Consider the following 19,238-nt stretch of genomic DNA (forward strand, 5'->3'; position numbering starts at 1 on the left):
AGCAAGTGGGAAGAGGAAGGAGAGTCTAATGATTGCTACAGGAGACAAAGAGTCTACTGTCCTGACCTTTACCAGACCAGATTATTGGGTGACCTTGAGTGGCTCCTTATATTGGACAATTTCCTCAAAGTTCTCAGTCTCCAGCCAACTAAGAGAGTCAAATGAAGAATAATTTGTTAAAAGGAAATTTAGAGCAGGGTTCACAAACTACAGCCCCTCCAGACATACCCGCTAGTGGGTCTTGGAATTTTTAAACATTGAATTTTAACACCTTAAGGCAGGAGCTCGACATTTTCTAATTTATACAACATCTACCATCTTGGGTCTTTACATTTGGTTCCTAAAGGCCTCTGAGTATATGACTGCTGGTTTCAATGCAACCTGTGGTCCTAATACTATAAACCAGATTGGAATTGCTTCAGTTCCAACTTAACTCTCTCTCCTCAACAATTACATGCAAATATGTACTTCTTAAGTACCACAAAGATGATTTTTCTGGCCTGATGTAACCTGCTATACAAAGATTTTTTTTCTAGTAAATATGATAAAAATTAAAATTTGAACTTCTAGTTAATTGAAATTATAAATCTTTCATTTTATTTGAAAACATCATTCAGGACCAAGTATTCCTTAGGTTATAATCTACTTTGTTCATAAAATTTAACCTAGGCATGGATCATTTTACTTTGAGGAGAAAACATATCTCTAAATAATGATCTTAAGCCTGTCCTTTTGCCACTTCAAGCGATCTCAGGGGTAAAGAAGAAGAGAAGTCAGGAGTAAATTATCCTCACCCATCTAATAACCAGAACACCATCATCTTCAACATTACCACAGTTAAGTATGCAGATTGTCATGAATATTTACACTTAGCAGAGTCCTTTGTGCACAACTCTGAGAGACAAGTGATATTTCCAGTAATAGTTTATTGATTTCCAAATGCACAGGGGCGCCAAGTCCAAACATTCTGGGATAGTAGTAAATCTCTCTTACAAAATAATTTACAGTATGAAAATGATATACTGAAACATTAACTCAAACACGTAATTCCCCTGAAAGATTGAGTGTTCCCTTGTTTAATGTAAAGGGTGAAAGGGGAAGATGACTAAGGAGAGAATGTGACTGTGCACAAGAAACCAGGCAGAGCACAAAGAATTCACTGGTTCTCCCCACTCATGCAGGTGGCCTGTCACTGGAGAAAGACTGGTCACATTTAACTCTCATCAAGTAAAAAGCTGCTGTTCTCTCGAGGTCATATCAAGTCTGTATGGGCTCTGTGGCTTTCCCTCCCAACTCCCCACCAATATACCAAAAGTGTTTTCATTCTGCTCTGGCCCTTGTTCTGCTGTTTCGGGTGTGTTCTGTGTTCCAAATGATACTGTCTTACTCTGGAGGCAGGAACTGCCTCGGTATCACAGCTTTTGAAATGGGTTAGGGTGGGGCTGCAAAACACTGTTGGGTAAAGGCAATGATAATGAGATCTGAAGTCTCCTTTCTTTTTCTCTGTAGGCCTCTCAACCCAGGATGAGATTTTTTTTTTTTAATATAAAAATCTGGATGTGATGGCCATACAGTAAACATGCAACTAATTTTCTTATGGAAAAGCAAGTATTGAATAGCCGTTATCTGAGTGTGGAATTGTAGGGATCAGCAGGAGGGTATTTTCTAGGTGGGAAGATGGGACTTCCAAGGCTCTGCCACTACCTCAAGGTTGTGAATTCTGCAGTGGTGCCCTCAGGCCTGAATGGAGTAGTCAGACTCTCAGGTCACCAAAATGGCTCAGCATCCAAATTTCCCATGTCATTAGTCTAATCTTGGAGGATGGATAGAGTATAATTCCCTTCAGGGCCGTCACCATGGCTCAGTGCTTTATAAGCTGACAATGTCTGCTAGGGAGTTGCTCTCAGGTCTTAAATATTCTGTAATGAAATACAGATGTACACACACATGTCACATTTATCATTCATATATAGGTACACGCACACACATACACACCAGGAATTAGCAGGAGAGTCCAGATTCAATGAACTGTGAATCACTGCATCCTCACAGAGCACAGAACTGGTGACTAGGTTTACTAAAATATGAGATTTCCTTTTCCTTGCTGCAGACATTTTCAAATACAGTAGAGAGCAAATCATCCTTCATTTTTACTATTTCTGCAAAGTTCTATATTCTTACGGCTAAAAAACACCGTATTTATGGAAGATGGCACCAAAAATAAAAGGTTCCTCCAACTTGTGTGTATGTGTGTAGGTGGGTCCCAGTTGTTAAAGTGTACTTAAAGTATCTGCAAAAGAAGAGGAGTAAGGCTACCTTCATGTAATTTCTGAGTCCAAACTATAGCCATGGAATGTCATTAGGAAAATAATTCATAAAGTGGAATGGTCAGACTTCAATGGGAGAACCTAAAGCCTCTTCATCCCTCTGCATGTCCCATGGCATGGGACAAAGAGTCTATCTACAGATTTAAGTAGAGCAAGGTTCAAAATCTGTCTCCAATATTTCCTACCTGTGTAGATCAAGGCATAATCATTTTTTAAAAAGAATTAACTTGAATTTATTTATTTATTTTTTTGAGACAGAGTCTCGCTTTGTCACCCTTGTAGAGTGCTGTGGTGTCACAGTTCACAGCAACCTCAAACTCTTGGACTTTAAGTGATTCTCTTGCCTCAGCCTCCCAAGTAGCTGGGACTAAAGGCGCCTGCCATAACACCCGGCTATTTTTAGAGATGAGGTCTCGCTCTTGCTCAGGCTGGTCTCAAACCTGTGAGCTCAAGCAATCCACCCGCCTCAGCCTCCCAGAGTGCTGGATTATAGGTGTGAGGCACCATGCCTGGCCTATATTATAATCTAAGAAATATGAATATAGCTCAGGATCTGCCTCATAGTTGGTCCTCAATATGTTAATTCCCTTCTTGGGCTGTCAGAACTAAGACTGCAGGCACTTCTTGGGACTGCCTTGGATTTAATAATATCAAATCAAAGGACAAATTCTTCTCAGCATCCAGAAACGCAACATTTGACAGGGAGCCAAGAATTTCTATTGAGTGCCTGACTAGTTCTGGAGACATTCATTACCTGCCTCCCTTGGTGACTTTTTAAGGATTTCTGTAAACCCTGCAGCTTGCAGCCAGTAAGGACACAGTGCTGAGCACTCTAACTTTTACTGAGTTGGCAGGAGGGGAGGCTCACGGTGCTGGGGCTGAAGGCCCAGCAGCACGCTCCAGCTCTGGGGGAGGCTGATGCCACTGCAGGAAGCATCTCAGCTCTTACACTGATAAATGCTGCCGGCAGGAACTTAGGAGCCTGGGCAGAAGCTACTGCACTGTGTTTAATGCTTCCCTAGTTAAAGTTTTATCAGGTACTGAAGACAGCAGGAGCCTATAAAGCAATTCTGAACCTCTTTCGAAGTAAAACCAAAAATGCTTTCCTTGAGGATTACAGAGATACAATAATTTATCGAGACAAGTTGGCACATATTTTTATATTTCCATTTATATCCACTGCATAAATGCTTAGATTTCCCAAATACTGATTTAAAGTAATAATATGTGATCAGGTATGGAGAGTCAATGATGGGTCCATTGCAAATAATGGGGTAACTAATTAGAGATCAAACAATGATGGGGAAAGACACCACAAGTTTCCAAATTCTAAAGTCTTTTAAATCTTCTGATAGTTAAACGCTTTCAGGAGTGGCCATTGGTCTTTCTTTTAGGGTAGTTTTCTTAGCTATGATTGGAGTTTCTAATTAGCTGTATGCCAAATTCTCCAGTCTTTGTAGACAGATGGATAAAACACCAAAATTGTCTTAGCCATTTTTTGGCCACTAGTTTGAGAAAAAAACGCCTTTTCTGGTAACATCTCAAACTGTTCTTAACCCCCAAATTCTGATGTATTTAGTGAGCTAGGGTAATCTTAACCTCGAAGTAAATATGCCTGGTCACTTCCTGGCCTCAAAGAAATAAATTATTTCACAGCATGCACAGGATTGAAAAATAATATAAATAGGATTCCTACAGTAAGCATTATTTCTGCCTCAAAACCATCCTGCATGCACATGAATAAGTTGGCCCTAGAACTTTGTAATAGGTACATAGGTCACAGGGTCAAAGGCAGTCAGAAAGACCGGAAGAAAGGGATTTCCCCCAATGTAGACTCCTTTGATTCTGCCTCAGAGTCATTAGAACTCTAGGTCAGCAGCAACACCAGAGCTGCTTGGATACGGTTCCAATTATGTTTGTTAGAAGTGAACACCAAATACCAGTAAAAACAGAGGAGAGGAAACAAAGCCTACTTGCACAAAGAATCACCTTTCAATCCCCCCATTTCATGGTAACAGTTTATGTGTATGAACATACTATTCCATAATATAATTGTGTTTGCTTTATACAAAAACAAGACTATCCCCTGACTCTAAACCATTTATTAAGTAAAAACGATGCTTCAGGAAGATGCAAGTTTATAAGCTTGCAGTTTTGTATTCCCTAAACACATCACTGCTTACTTGAGAGTAAAAAGATTTGTTGTAAGAAATTGTGATTTAGGACAAGAGAAAGGCAAGGAAGTCCAACTTGAGGCCTGTCTCTGCTCTTGTTACTGAAGAGTGAACCAGGTGTGGGGATGATCTAGAGATCTGGGGTGAGGAGTGACATAGGAAGAAGGGTTCCAGGGAGCTATCTCTATCTGCTGGGAGAAGAAGCTAAAGTCAGCAAGACATACACAAACTGGCAGGAATTCTCCCTACGTGCATGTAAGCCAAGTTGGGCTAAATTGGAGGCGGGACCAGCAAAAACCTACACTGCAAATTCCCATTTGGTATTTCAGCCCTTCATGTGACAAGCCCATAAAATCTGCAGAAAAATTCACCCAAATTAATTCAGGTTCTATCAGATACTTTAGTAACTATTTTGGAAACTTAGGCAATTTGAATTCAGAAATATTGATTTCAACTTTTAATCAGATTTCCTTGGTCTTCCTTTTTTTTTTTTTTCTCTCCCTAAGGTCATTTCCTTTCCACCTATTCAATCATTTTTTTCATTTCTACAGCACTGAATTATGAATCTGAGTCCTGGATAACCTCATATACTAAAAATATCTTTATCTTCCTAACTTTTAACTATTTCTCCAATACTGTTTTCAAGTTATCTGTCTTAACTCATGGTACCACATATTCACATAGAAGTAGAATTGGACTTTTAGAGACTTTCTACATGAGTCAATTTGGCCCTATCTTGCCCTCATTTATTTCATGCTTCAATATGAATGAAGTGGGTATTTTGTTAGCAGGTAAGGAATAAACTGTGACTTCTCAAGATTGTTCCAGATCCTTCCTAAGGAAGTGATAGTTTGGCTAGACAATACCACAGAGGCTGGCTTTCCTAAGCAAGTTCAAAGCAGCCATTGAGGAACTGCCTGCAGGACCTTTCTTAATTGCTCCTGGTTGATCAAAGGGGCTCTTTTCTTCAACCTAACACAACCAGAGAATGAAAAGCACAGTCAGCAGCATAAACCAGTCCTCCCTTCCAGAGATATGTGCCTGCTGTGGATCTGGGGACATACACGGTGGAAGTTCGTTTGTTGCTGAGTAGCTTTCACAGAAATCAGAAGCCGTTACACACACGCTGTCACATACACACAGGGGAGGGGATGAGTTTCCACTGGGGACGGCAAGCCTTCATGTGTCCTCTTCTTCACTGGCACCACTACAAAGGAAAAGGAGATCCTGGTGAGTTACGACATCACAGGAAGAGCGGCAGCATAGTCTACTGGGGCTTTGTTGCCAGACATACCTGGATTCTAGTCTCAACTACCATAATCGAGCAATGGAGCCATGAACAACTTACTTAATTTCTCAAAGTTCTGATTTCTTTATCTTAAGGAGAATGATGATAATAAAACTTATTTTCTTGGGTTACTGGAAGATTAAATAAGAGAATACATATAAAATGCACAGTGCCTGGTATACAGTAAGTAAATAGCTATTTAAAGGAGGTGAGAGTCATAATATTTTTCTTTAATTGACAAAATAAGCTGCTGATAAAAATCAGAGTTTGAATTCTCCTAAGCTTTAAGCCATCTATTGTTAGGAAAGAAAAACAAGGAGAAACTATCATCTACACTCCTAATGGAACTTTTCATCTGGAATAAAAGCCAAGGTTTCAACTCATGCCACAGAGATATTTTAAATGACACCTCTTCAGAGAAGAGGACTCTAGTCCTCAGTAGGACTCCTTATTCTCTACCTTATTTCTTTCATAGCCTTTATCACATGCTATAATTTATTTGTTTTACTATTTATTCTCTCCCCTACTCCTGACAAGAGCAAACAGGAGTAGCGATACTATTAATTGTATATAACTATGACTATTTCATTATCTATGTACTGTGCTAGGCACATAGTACTCAACAGACAGTTCTTAAAAGGGGGTTAAAATAAAAACAATAAGAAGAGAGGGAGGGAGGGACACATGAAAGGCACGGCCAGTCGCTACTGCCCTGATCAGGACTGTCAAGATGCAGTGATGTTTCCATGGCCAGAAAATCAGTTGAAGAGCCCCAGACACATGGGTAGTACCTCGGCTGCTCAAAGGGACAGCATCTCTGGCTTGGTCCTGGGAGAGAACACTGGCAGTACAGAAATCAGGGCAAGGAGAAAGGAGAGCCAAAAAAAGAGGTGGCATTCTTAGAAGGACAAAGGTAGCAAAGTTGGGTAGCTTCTCCTCATCTACTTCTAGAGGTCACTGTCTTGAAATAATAAGAGCTGCCAACTGAATCAAGTGCTTACTGTGGGCCAGAACACTGAATGAACTAAGCATTATTCACCCGCTCCTTCTATTACATAGGGACTACTTTTATGCCCATTTTTCAGATGAAGACAGTGAAGCCCTGAGATATGTAAAATCCTAGACTCAGTCACATAGTAAGATGTATGTTTTTAAAACTCAAGGTTTAGTTTTGGCTGTATAAAGTGTGAAGTAGTCAAGCTAGTGGAGAAGGAAAAGGCATGCGGAATATCATCTCCCAGCTATAACCTAGAAATTTTTCCATCTCACAAGGGATTATCTATGTCTACATAAAACCTGTGCTCTTTTGCATTCATTAGTGTAAGGTTTTAAGGGAAAATATCCTAGGCAATGGAATTCTAGAACTTCCACTAAGGGTGGAAAACATTTCAAGACACAGGTCTTGCAAATTGAGGTAATTTACTCAATACTCTAGGAACCAAGAGAACCAACTCAGTACCTTCACTACCTCAAACTCTGTCCTATCTCTACTCCCTTTTCCTGCTGGTTGTCTCATCATAGGATGAAGGGCTGGACAGTGGATTGTCATTAAGGAGCAGTATCTGATGGCATCTGTCCCAAAGGGAACAAAGCATCTTTTATGAAAGTTTTCCAACATAATCAAGGCGAAGTTGGAATTGGCATCACATCATCCCCCTTGACATTATATCCAAAGCAAGTGCTCATTGTTCGCTTGTCAGTTTTACTTTTATATGAGGACAAGCATGTGACTGTGCACTTTCCTTAAGCTGCTGTTCACTTTTTAACATTCTTGAGATACATAGTTTAAAGGGTTCATGAACCTACTGAAATTGTATACAAAACTTGATCTGTCTGCTCCTTTGAGAATTTTCATCATTCTCATCATATTCTCAAAAAGGTCAACAAACCCCCGCCCCCACCCATTGAGAATAATCAAATTAAAAAATTCCTTTCCAATTGCCAGGTCTTTATTATAAGAATTAGAGAGTGGCTTGGGGAAAAGGACAATGTTCTGACTGGTAATACCTTTCTTCATTATCCTAAAAGAGACCTGTTCTTGGATCTGAAAGATAAAATTTATCTCACAGTTTCAAACAGAGACATTGAGATTTTGGCCTATCATTTGCTAAATATTTTCTGTCCACCATGTGTCAGCCACAATGCTAGGCATAACAATGGATAAGATGGATACAGTTGTTGCCCTCATGGGCTTTAGAGCCTGGTAGGTGAGGAAGACCAAAAAGTGGGGGTGGGTAGGAGGAGAGGAGGAAAAGAGAACTTTTTATTTTTCAGAATGGTATCTTTAAAGAAATAATCTTATTTTTATAATTAATGATGCATTTTTCATAATAATGAAGAAAAAGGATCTGAACTGAATCTATAACATAAAGCTTTGCTCACCTCAGGTGCAGGTCCTCTCCTGGAGGGTTAACTCGACAGTATAGTTGGCACTGAGGCATCACTCCTCTGCTGAATACTTCTCCTTCACTTTGTATATAAGCTAGTCTATTCATGAGATTTTACTAAAATAGTCCACAAAAGTTGGCACTTTCTCCAAAGGAAGTAATACAGCCTTCCACTTCAGCCACTTGTTCTCTCCCTCTCAAACATCCTTCAGTCATGCTCAGATTTATAACTCAGTGAGACTTGGAGGTTAATGTCTATTTTTTTTTTTAATGAACTAAGGGTGTTAGGCAGACAGTCCATCCTATAGCAGGTATTTACCTACAAGAGAAGCAGCACTATACAAGAGAAGTATAATGACTTTTCAGTCACCAGACTGAAGTAGGTTCAAATCCCTGCTATGGCATAAATAAACTATGGGACCTTGGGAGTTTCTGAACCTCTCAGAGTCTGAGTTTCCTCATGGTAAAACTATCTGTCTTGCAATGTTATTATGAAAGCCTTATGCAGTTTATGCAATATAAATCACAAAACATGTTGGCCCTCTTCCTCAAGCCATCCTCCTCCTAACTTTCCTTCAACGTTCCTAGTTCTGACATCTAAAACATTACATTCCAGAACAAGTGTGTTCTTATCCCCAAATGCCCTTCAGATATCTGGAGAACAACTGTACCCTGCTCCACTCACTTGGAGAGCTTTTTAAATAACAAATCCAGATATGATGAAATATAGGTATTGAATACAAAGGCTGAGTTTCATGGCTCTGACTCTTTCATGTGGCAGGTCTCTAAAAAAGTCACTTCCTGCCAAAACTCTAGTGAGGATAATAAATATTGAGTAAAATTAGTTAATTGGCTTAAGCTCAGTCACTCACTGACTGATCTAGTCTAAGGGTACTGGTATATTTAAAATTGGTGGTCTTAAAACTCAGGTACATATGCCCTTGGGGACATAACAACTTTCTAGGGAATAATTGGGCACAGGTAGTTTTAAGGAAATAAATGTCCAAATCCTTAACTTCTTTCCTAAAACTGATCTTTCAAGAAAGATGCCTATAGTCTACAGCAGCGGTTCTCAACCTGAGGGTCACAACCCATAGGAACTGTATTAAAGGCTCGTGGCATTAGGAAGGTTGAGAACCACTAGTCTACAGGTTCTCATTTCAACTACCCCCTCTTTGGAAATCACTTTACTCCCACTTCAAAAAAGAAATGGATGCCTCTCACCTTCCTGAAACTTATCCCTGCAACAATTTCAGAATGTTTCACTTCTAAGAGGAGTCCTATGGGAGAAAGGTAGGAAGCAGTAAAGGAAAAAAATCCCTTATTTCATCCAGGGAATAAGCACTTGGTGTGTGCTTCATCTATCTAGCCATTAATCTATGAATTAAAATTCAGAGGTGAGACAACTGTCATGAGGTTTGTATCAGTATGTTTATTTGAATTGAAAAAAAGTGAAATCAGACTTGATCGGACACAAAACAAGTCTAATTTGGCTGGATGGTTTGACCATAAGCACCAGCTTTGCCAATTAAATTATATAGAGTATCTTGCCTGCAAATTCAATAAGCTAAATCTGTAATGCCAAAGTTCTGACAAAAACATTCATAAAAACTCATGTCAACTACACAGTATGTCAGCAATCACATCCTTAGCAACTTTCTAAACTTGATATATAGATTTAGAAGTTAACTTAAATATGGGTAAAGAAGCACATACTTTCTTTGAAATTCATTTAAGGGCTATAAAACCAAAAAGTTAAATTAAAGGACCTGGAATCTCCTAAATTCTGACTTAGAGGGTAAATTTAAATTTTGGTATAAAATTTAAATTTTATACTATCCCTGGTTGGGGTGACAGAATAGGACTAAGGCGTTCCAGCCAGAAGAATACCTTACCCTCCCTGTGAATAGGCACACTGTATGATGGGAATCTTTTTAGACTTGCTGTGGTGCAAAATTGAAGAGTTGTCAGAGGCATGCCTTAGGCCCCAGTCACATTGAGGACCTAACACCTGCTGATAAAGTGAGTATGATAGAGAAGTGTTTCACTGTCTGACAATATTGTACTTAGTCTGTATAGACAGGCAGCTTAGCTCAGCCTCTGTCCCCAGAGTAGTAGGGTTTTTAAGAAGTCAATAAATGTGGTGGCAGGCATTCTGCCTTTGCAAGTTTAATGGCTTCTTTTCCTAAGCATATAATCCAAGTTAATTTGATTTGGCTTCACTCATATTTGTGCAGTTCTTGTCTATTAATTAATTGTTGTTGTAAAAGCATTATTCAACTCAGGAGAATAGAGAAATTAAGAGATATCAAGAGAAGAAGGTTACTATGTTAACCAGTGTGATGAAAATGTGTCAAATGGCCTATAAAACCAGTGTATGGTGCCCTATGATCACATTAATGTACACAGCTATGATTTAATAATAAAAAAAAAGAGAAGAAGGCTAGATTTAACTAAGAGGCAAAAAGATAGATTTAGTATTCTTCAAAAATTAAGCCAGTTGGGTGCTATACAAGGAGCTAACTGGGAAATGTTAAGCTTTCAGCATCTGAGGAAGTGGTTGCCTAGCTGCAGTAAGTATGTGATTGGTTCTGCATTTATCCACTAGGCAGAGCACAGCTGTCACCTTTGTGCCTTTAGTCTCATACTTATCTACTCCAACAGCCTGGGCTGAAAGTGAAGGGGTCACTATGCTGTGAGAGACCAGAACTTATATATTTAGCTGTCACCTACAGAACAAGTGAGGTAGAACAATTTGGTTTATCCTGGGTTTCATCAGGAAAATCTGATGAAAAAACTAGTGTTCTAGTCTTGGCTCTGCTGTCTGACTCTGGGATTCAGTATCCTCAACTGGGAAATGAAGATATAAACATAAACAACATTTAGGAAATCTCCAAACCAGACAAAAACTAAACTCCTTTCTAACTTACATAAGTGCTAATAAATGTGTTCTCACATATAGCGTTTTTTTCTGCCAATCTCTCTATCTCGTCACCTCAATCTGAAGGGTATCCTACATGTTCCAAGTTCTTTTGCCTCTTTTTCTGGCTGGGCCCAAATGCTGGATGATGAATGGCACCTTCTTGATCAGTACCTAGTACAAGTGGAACCTCTGGTATGAGCAAAAGCCTCACAACTGCTCATTTCATCGTGGTTCTTTAAAAGTCTGACTTGGCTCTAGTCTCTGACACTTCCTTCTCAGACAACAAGAAAGACAAGAAGAGCTCTTCTCTCTCTAAATTGCATTCTACTTTATCCTAGGAACCCTATCTGCTTCAATAATGGCCACTACTCACAGAGGGCTTACTTTAGGTTCCATGAACTGTGTTCAGCAATCTATTTACATAAATCTCACTGAACTCTAACTGATGGTATCACTATTGCCATTCCACAGATGAGAAAACTGAGGCCCAGAGAGGCTTGCATGACTTGTTCAAGGTAAGCAGCTTGTAAATGGTAGAGCTAGGTTAAGCAATAGGACTCTAAAACCCTCAGAAATGAAACTGGACTTGAGTAAGAGGTGAGCCTGTATTTTCTGACCCCACTTGAGTGGCAGCCATTTAAGTTCTCTGAGGCCAATTTTTTCGCCTGAAAAATGGGATAATAATACCTACAATCAAGGGTTGTTGTAATGAGATGGAAGACACATGCACATGTTTTAAGATGAAAAAATCCCAGGTAAGAGGGGATTACTATAGAAGAAGAAAAGACACCTGGGTTTGTCTCTCCGCCTTCACAGCTGACTGTTTTTCCAGACCTACTTAGGGGCCTTCAGAGGGAGGCTTGGGTCTCCAGTGTGGCCTCATACCCATATTCGCTTGATCCTCATATACCTTGCAGCCTTTTTACTGTTTTTGTATGTGGCTACCTCCTACACTTGGCAGGGCCTGTGTGGGTGGTGGCCGGCTTCTGTGGAAGGTGAAAAGGAGCCAGCAGGCCTGCTCAGGCAGTGCCCTGCTACAGGGAGGTGCCTGAAAAGAACAGGCAAGGTTGTCTGCAGGTGCCGGTGTCCTACCTGCTTTCAGAACTCGCTTCTTCACGACTGAGTCTTTTGCTGCTACCGGATTTAGAATAGAATCATTTCTGGCCTTAAAAAAATTTTTTTCAAAAAGTAACTTTTCTTTTTTACTGCTTTTTACTTTCTGTTGAACAGGCAGGTATCGCTTTTATAAAAAGAAGAGAAACCCAGCATGTTACCCACCAGGGACAAGCATCATTAATACACTGAAACACATTTGCTCATATTCCTACTCCTTTCATACAGATATAAAAATAAACATCTCTTATGAAATTGGCTCATACTTCACAGGCTCTTTCAATGATCTACTCTCCACTCAACTATCAGTCATGAATATCTTTACTTTTGAAGAAATATATTTCTATAAGATTATGATTCATGATTGAATTGTATAAATTTTTCATTCTAATATTGGACTTTTAAGTTATTTCTATCTTTTCACTACTACCCATGCCTCTGTTGACACACATCATTGTGGATAAATCATTCTTAATTATTTCTTTTTTTTTTTTTTTTTTTGGTTTTTGGCCAGGGCTGGGTTTGAACCTGCCACCTCTGGCATATAGGACCGGCACCCTACTCCTTGAGCCACAGGCGCCGCCCATCTTAATTATTTCTAAAGAAAAATTCCTAGGAGGGAAACTCTTGGGTCAAAAGGCACATTTGTTTTTTTAAGTTTTAATTTTGAGAAAAGCTTTAGATTTACAAAAAAAATCCGTAAAGATAGCACAGTATTCCCATACCTAGTTTCTCCTATTAAGGAGAAATGCATCTAACGTGAGCATTTTACATTTGTTACGATTAACCAATACGCATGTGTTAATATTAAAGTCTGTATTTTATTCTGATTTCCTTAGTTTTTCCCTAATGTCCCTCCCCCCCACCCCCCTGCAGATTTTACCCAGGATACTGCATTTAGTCATTACGTTTCCTGTGGTTCCTCCTGGCTGTGACAGTTTCTCAGAATTGTCTTGTTTATCAGACAGCCATAATGGTTCTGAGGAGTGTTGATCAGGTATTTTGCAAAATGTTCCTCAGTTGGGAGCTGATTTTTTTCTCACCATTAGCCCATGGTTGGGCTTTTGGAGGAAAACCCATTGTCATTACATCATATTAAGATTCATATTATCAACAGGACTCAGCACTGTTGAGGAGAACCTTCACTATCTGGCTGTGGTAGCGCTTGTCAGGTTTCCATGCTAAAGCTCCTCTTTCCCCCGCCTTCCCATAGTGCACTCTTTGGAGAGAAGTCATTAAGAGCAGCTCACACTTAAAGAGTGAGGAGTTAGGCTCTTTCTCCTTGAAGGTGGAATATCTACATAAATTATGTGAAATACTTTGAACATGAGATTGTATGTTCTCCTTCATTTACTTATTCATTCAATCCTTTGTTTATATTGTATGGACTCATGAAAATTTATTTTATATTTTGAACTATAATCCCCAACTAGTTATTTTGGTGCTCAAATTGTACAGCTTTGGCCTTTGGAAATTTTTTTAGTTGGCTTCTGTATTTTTTTGACATAATGCCATTCACGTGGTTTGTTTTGGATTTGTTTTTTGTTTTTGAGGACTTCCCTATCCCTTCTTTCTAAGAACCTTCAGACTTGTCTTATATATATTTCTTGCCCCAGTCCTAAAATCAGATATTCTCTAAAGAGCACAGAACATGTGTTTTTAAAGGCATTTGATATTACTGTTAATCTGCCTTCTGGAAATCTTCTTATACTGATTTACAATCATTACTCATACAGGTATAAAAATGCCCACTTGCCCCACACCCTGGCAGTCCTGAAGTGTACCTGGCGTGGAATAGAGTGAGTGTGCGTGAATGTGCATGTGTGCGTCTGTCTGTTCCTCCTCTGTGCAATAACTTCTGTGTCATTTGGTTTCCTGTTGAACTTCAAGAGGAAAATGCCATGGGGACAGTTAAGTTCTCCCTTTTCTCTGCCTTTATGTTCGCCTTCCCCAACCTTCCTTTCCTCCCCCAATGCTGCTAGATTTCACATCACTGAAGATCTTCCATGGTGAAGGCTGAAAAAAATCTTTCCTATACTCTCTATTAGGGCCCAGGCAACTCCAGGAGGTGGGGAGTTAGAAGCAAAAAATAACCAAAGGGTTTACCTTTCCTGCTCCTGTATCTTTAGGAAATCCACCTGACCCATTTCCTCATCTTCTCTTGGCATCTGAATAATGGAAAGCAAATCACTGAAGCAGTTTGCTTCCACAGAAATCTTAAACATAAGATTTAATAAAATGCTGAACTTCAAATTTCCTGTTGCTTCAGGGACCATTATCTTACAAGTTACCAAAGAGAGAGAGGGAAAGGACCAATAAATAAAAATACTTAACATTAATCTCTAATCTCTGTATGAATTGTAGACTGTGTCTATGTGTGAGAGAAGGAGAGACAGAGACGGGAGGGGCAGAGACAGAGAGAAGGGGGAGGGTAAAGAGTGAAAAAGAAAAAAAGAAAGAAAGAATGAATGCATGAATGAATGGTTCTCAGAAGCTTTCAGTCCCACGATGACCCTGAATTGAGGTCGGGAAGTTGCAGAAAGTTGGAAGTTGGAAGCACACATCAAGCCTTAAAGACCAAGCGTTACTTTTCATATGGTAGAGGATTATGAATATGGATTTAGGAGTTAGAAACAGCTGGGTTTGAGTCACACTCTGCTACTTACTAGCTGTGAAATTAGGAGTTTAATGTTCTTACTTGGAAATGGAAGGCGATTTAGTAATTTAGTTCCTACCCAAAAGAGTTGCTGGAAGGATTAAATGAGATTAATGTATATTTGGCAAATACATAAAGAGCTTGACACAGTACTTGTCACATGGTAAGTACTCGACACATTTTGTAGTTATTTAGTAACATCACAGGAAGAAACCAAGGCTAAGAGAGGCTAAAAGTCATTGCAATGAGTTGATGGCAGAGTGACATTGACTGGAAGTCAGTTTCTGCCTCCTGAATGCACCACCAAACCTGCAACCCCCACTGCCTCTGAGACTACAACATGCTAACAACAACAAAAAAAGAGTCAACACTAGGTTATCACCCAAACACTATAGGAATCATGCTGTCATTTCAAGATTGCTTCCCACACCTATTCTCTTGGTTAACAGGCCATTTGCTGGGAATAACAATAACAGTTATCATGTACTGAGAAAGCTTTCCATGTGCCAAGCACAGTCCTCAAAACCTTAGGAGCACCATCTGTCCACACCACTGAGTCCAACAGAATATCCAGCTTCCTCACCCTGCACAATCTCTCCTGTGTCTGTCCATTCCTCTTTTTTACTGCTGCCACCATCTGTTTTTTGAACTACTGCAGCTGCCTCCTGACTGGTGTTCATACTTCTATTATTAATTCTCTACTACCCGGTTTTCAAACTTCATTCAGTGTAGTATTTTTACTATGTACAACAGATTAATATCACTGCCCCACTTAAAAATCCATCGTGGCTTCCTACAACCCTTAGAATAAAGGCCATAGCCTACAAATCCCTACATATCTTGGTCCCTGTCACCTTCTATTTATGACATATTCCAGCCACACAGGCTTTCTTTCTGTACCCCAAATAAGCTGAGCTTGTTCCTTTCTTAAAGTTTGTGCTTTGCTATTCTGTCTCAAAGCTCTTCTCCTTACATCTTGGATCCAATGACTCCTTAACATTCAGGCTTCAGTCTAAGGTCACCTTCTTAGAGGCTGTTCCTGTTGTATTCATAGCATTTTCACCATCTAAAATTATTTTGAGATGGCTAATTTTGTTCTGTGCTATATCAACAGTATCTGGTCATGTGCTTGGCACCAGAGAAACTTCAACAAATATTTTTGAAAGTGAATGATCAAAACAATCCATAAAGTATTACTGTTCTAGAAACTTTCCCAAGCAAACTATAGACTGTTGCTTGTCTTGGAGAAAATGCCCAGGAATAGCTTACTTTGACAGGTGAACTCAGGCACCATTTCTGTTCTGCAATGGTCAGGCCCATATAACTACTGGGCTCCACGAGTGAATTAAAATGTATTATAAATAATGATTAGTCTTACAAATGACTAAGCCTTTGGAAGTCATAAAGGACAGATGTAGCTGTTGGACAAACATTGCTATTGTCACTAAGGACAAAGCTTATGTCCAGCTCTCCCTAAATATAGGAACTTGAAGAACCAATTCATCTCCATGCGGAAATGTTCTCTTTTGACTTCCCTATAAAATGGCTGCACATTTGGCAACTTCCAGCCCCCTATAACTAATTTGTGAGTTATTCTAAAGGCTTGGATTTAAGACTTTAACCATTCACCTCTCACCCTAATGATCTAAGAAGAGACAGAGGTGAGAATGGTATTAAGTTATCCAGACCAAGATGGAAGTAAAGAAGTGGTTAATTCATAAATCTCCTTTCCCTCAAGTAAAACATGGTTCTAGAAGCTGAGTTAATGATTGTGGCAGGTGTGACTGAAAGTAGAAAAATCATACAACTGAGCTTGGAGACTCTATTCTAGCACATGTTAAAAGAGGACAATAATACATTATAAGCACTCACTAAGTGGATGTTAGTACTGTTTGCTAGACACTGTACTAAACATTTCACCAAGATTTTTATAGTCAGTTTCCACACAGTTTCTGTGTAACAGCATTAACGCTCCATTTTACAGATGAAGAAAACGAGAAGCAGAGAAATGAAGTAACACCCCAAGGTTCTGCAGCTAGGTAGAGCTTCAGCTATAAACAAGGCCTGGCCCTTGTTTGATCCCTGGGGAAGAGACTCAATAATGACTGAAGATAGCATATGAGGGGGCTTGTGAAGTTAGCTTGGCTGCATTTATCCAGCCAGGTTATTATAACAGTAATGCTCTATTATCAGTCGCAGAAGTGGCAACTGGTATCATTGATTTTTCAAGGCTTGACAGATTCCATCTCCAGTTTGGACACCAATTCCTAGAGAACTTCCTCCCTGCTATGGGGATCCCAATAGTCTTTTAATAAAGAAGAAACACAGCTAGATTTTTTTCATGTTTTGCAACTGTGGCCAATCTATGACTTTCCTGTTGTAACCTGGCGGCAAGGTGGTCATTTTCCTCAGATTCTCACCTTGGTTCTTGCAGGCTTTAGCAAGCATAGTTGTGCAACAGAGCTTGCTGCCAAGACACCTTCTCCTGGACTTAGGGCAGAGCGTCTCTGAGTCAGATATGGGTTTCAATTTCAATCCCATTTGTTTTGAGGTGAGAAACACCAAGGTCTTTGCTCTTTTAATTAGGTTGCATAGAAAGTACCTTTCATAGTTTCAGCTTATTTTCACTGTACCTACTAGAGCAGTGGTTCTCAACCCTCCTAATGCCGCGACCCTTTAATACAGTTCCTCATGTTGTGGTGACCCCCAACCATAAAATTATTTTCATGGCTACTAGCAAATTATGAAAATAATTTTATGATTGGGGTCACCACAAGATGAAGAACTGTATTAAAGGGTTGCGGCATTAGGAAGGTTGAGAACCACGGTACTAGAGGATGACATTTGAATTAAGATGATGTCCCCTTATCTGCCTTGAGGGAACCTGTGATGATGGTGGTCTGATAAATCCCTGCTTTGCTTTTGCAACCTCCAGGGCTTTGGAGTACCTTAGCATGGCTGTATTTTAAATGTTGGTCTTTGCCCATGAGCTCCCTGGAGGCTAAATTTGTTTCTCATTCACCATTTTATACCCATTGTCTAGCAACATGACTAGCATTTAAGATACATTTGGCATGTGGCACATGGTAGCTCTCACAGTCTGCCTTGGTCTAGGAGAGGGGATGTAGCTGGTGAGGTGAAAGGTGGGGAAGGCAGATCTTCAAGGCAGAAACTGTGTCTAGCAGGAAAGTGGTCCTTTCTCTAGGAGCACTAAGATCTATCTTCTTGGAGAATTCCTAAAGGAAGTTGGGTAGTAAGTTAAAATCATCCAGTTTAGAAAGGCATTACAATTACCACCCAAACTCTTCAACTTTGAGCTGTGTGACTTTAAGCAAAGCTATTTAACATTTCTGTGCCTCAGTTTCTTTAATTGTGAAATGGGTAGTTATTAATTCATTTGCTCTTTCAGTGAATGAATATGTATTGGGTACCCATGACATATTAGGCGTTACAATAGGTACATTACAGCAGTGAAAAGGGCTAATGAGGCCCTGTTCTCATGGAGCTTAATTTCCAGCCAGGAGAGAATAAACAAGTAAACAAATACTTTCAGACACAGATATGTAGGAAACAAAGCAGGATCCTGGGACAGAGAATGACAAGTGCTGATGTGTGTATGTGTGTGTGGGACAACTCAGGAAGGGGAAATATCAGGATTTGCCTCTAGGAGTTGATGTAAGTATTACATGAGATAATGGATGTAAAGTGTTTGGCACACTGCCTAACAAATAATGAGCATGCAAACAAATTCAACTGGTTTTAGGGTAGTGTTGCTCCCACCCTGAAGTCAATGGCTTCTCTTTCACCTCCCAGTGTCTGGGCCCAAACCACACCCCAGTGATGTATTACAGTGATGAATCTGATAGGGCGTCTACCCGTAAGGAGCTCACAGTCTGACAAAGAATGTAGCTGTGTGCTATAAGAGAAGAGGTGGTGAATTCCACCTACAGAGCACAAAAGGCTTTATCACTCAGGGTTGACAGATGGATTAGTATTTTCCAAGAAGACAATGGGGCCAGGCGGGGATATGCCAGGTGAAGAGAACAGCTTAAGCAAATTCTTGAAGTTGTGAAACAGCTCTGCATGTTTGGGAGCTGTGAAAAGTTCTTTATGGCTGGAGAGAAAGTGTGAGAGAGTTCACCAAGAGAAAAAGTATTTCATCAGCAGCTCCTAATGCTTATCTTCATGGATCATGCTTAAGTGTCTCCTAAGAAGGGGAAGGGATGTAGATGGGAAAGAACAGGAGATGAGAAGGGTGTTAGGACTCCATATGGTGTCTACCACATTGCCAGCACCTCAAAATGGGGACAAGGGCTATGCTTAAAATATTCAGGCTGTGTTCTGTGTGGTGCTCCCAAGACAGCACAAAC

At 39.8% G+C, this 19,238-nt stretch overlaps 1 protein-coding gene across 2 annotated transcripts in view; it reads right to left on the reverse strand.

Annotated features, from left to right (window-relative positions):
* Positions 1 to 910: 910 nt before the first annotated feature.
* TRIM44 (tripartite motif containing 44) overlaps positions 911 to 19,238 on the reverse strand; it is a 127,559-nt gene continuing 109,231 nt past the window's right edge. The window contains exons 5-6 of one of the 2 annotated variants that reach the window (XM_053561817.1): positions 14,319 to 14,380; positions 911 to 5,708 (exon numbers count right to left, since the gene is read on the reverse strand). In XM_053561817.1, the coding sequence (XP_053417792.1) occupies positions 14,338 to 14,380 (43 nt within the window). In that variant the 3' untranslated portion in view covers positions 911 to 5,708; positions 14,319 to 14,337. The remainder of the gene's footprint in view (positions 5,709 to 14,318; positions 14,381 to 19,238) is intronic. The other variant, XM_053561818.1, reaches the window with a different exon arrangement.

The sequence above is a fragment of the Nycticebus coucang genome, chromosome 14, assembly GCF_027406575.1.
Source record: "Nycticebus coucang isolate mNycCou1 chromosome 14, mNycCou1.pri, whole genome shotgun sequence".
Taxonomy (NCBI): Eukaryota; Metazoa; Chordata; class Mammalia; order Primates; family Lorisidae; genus Nycticebus; species Nycticebus coucang.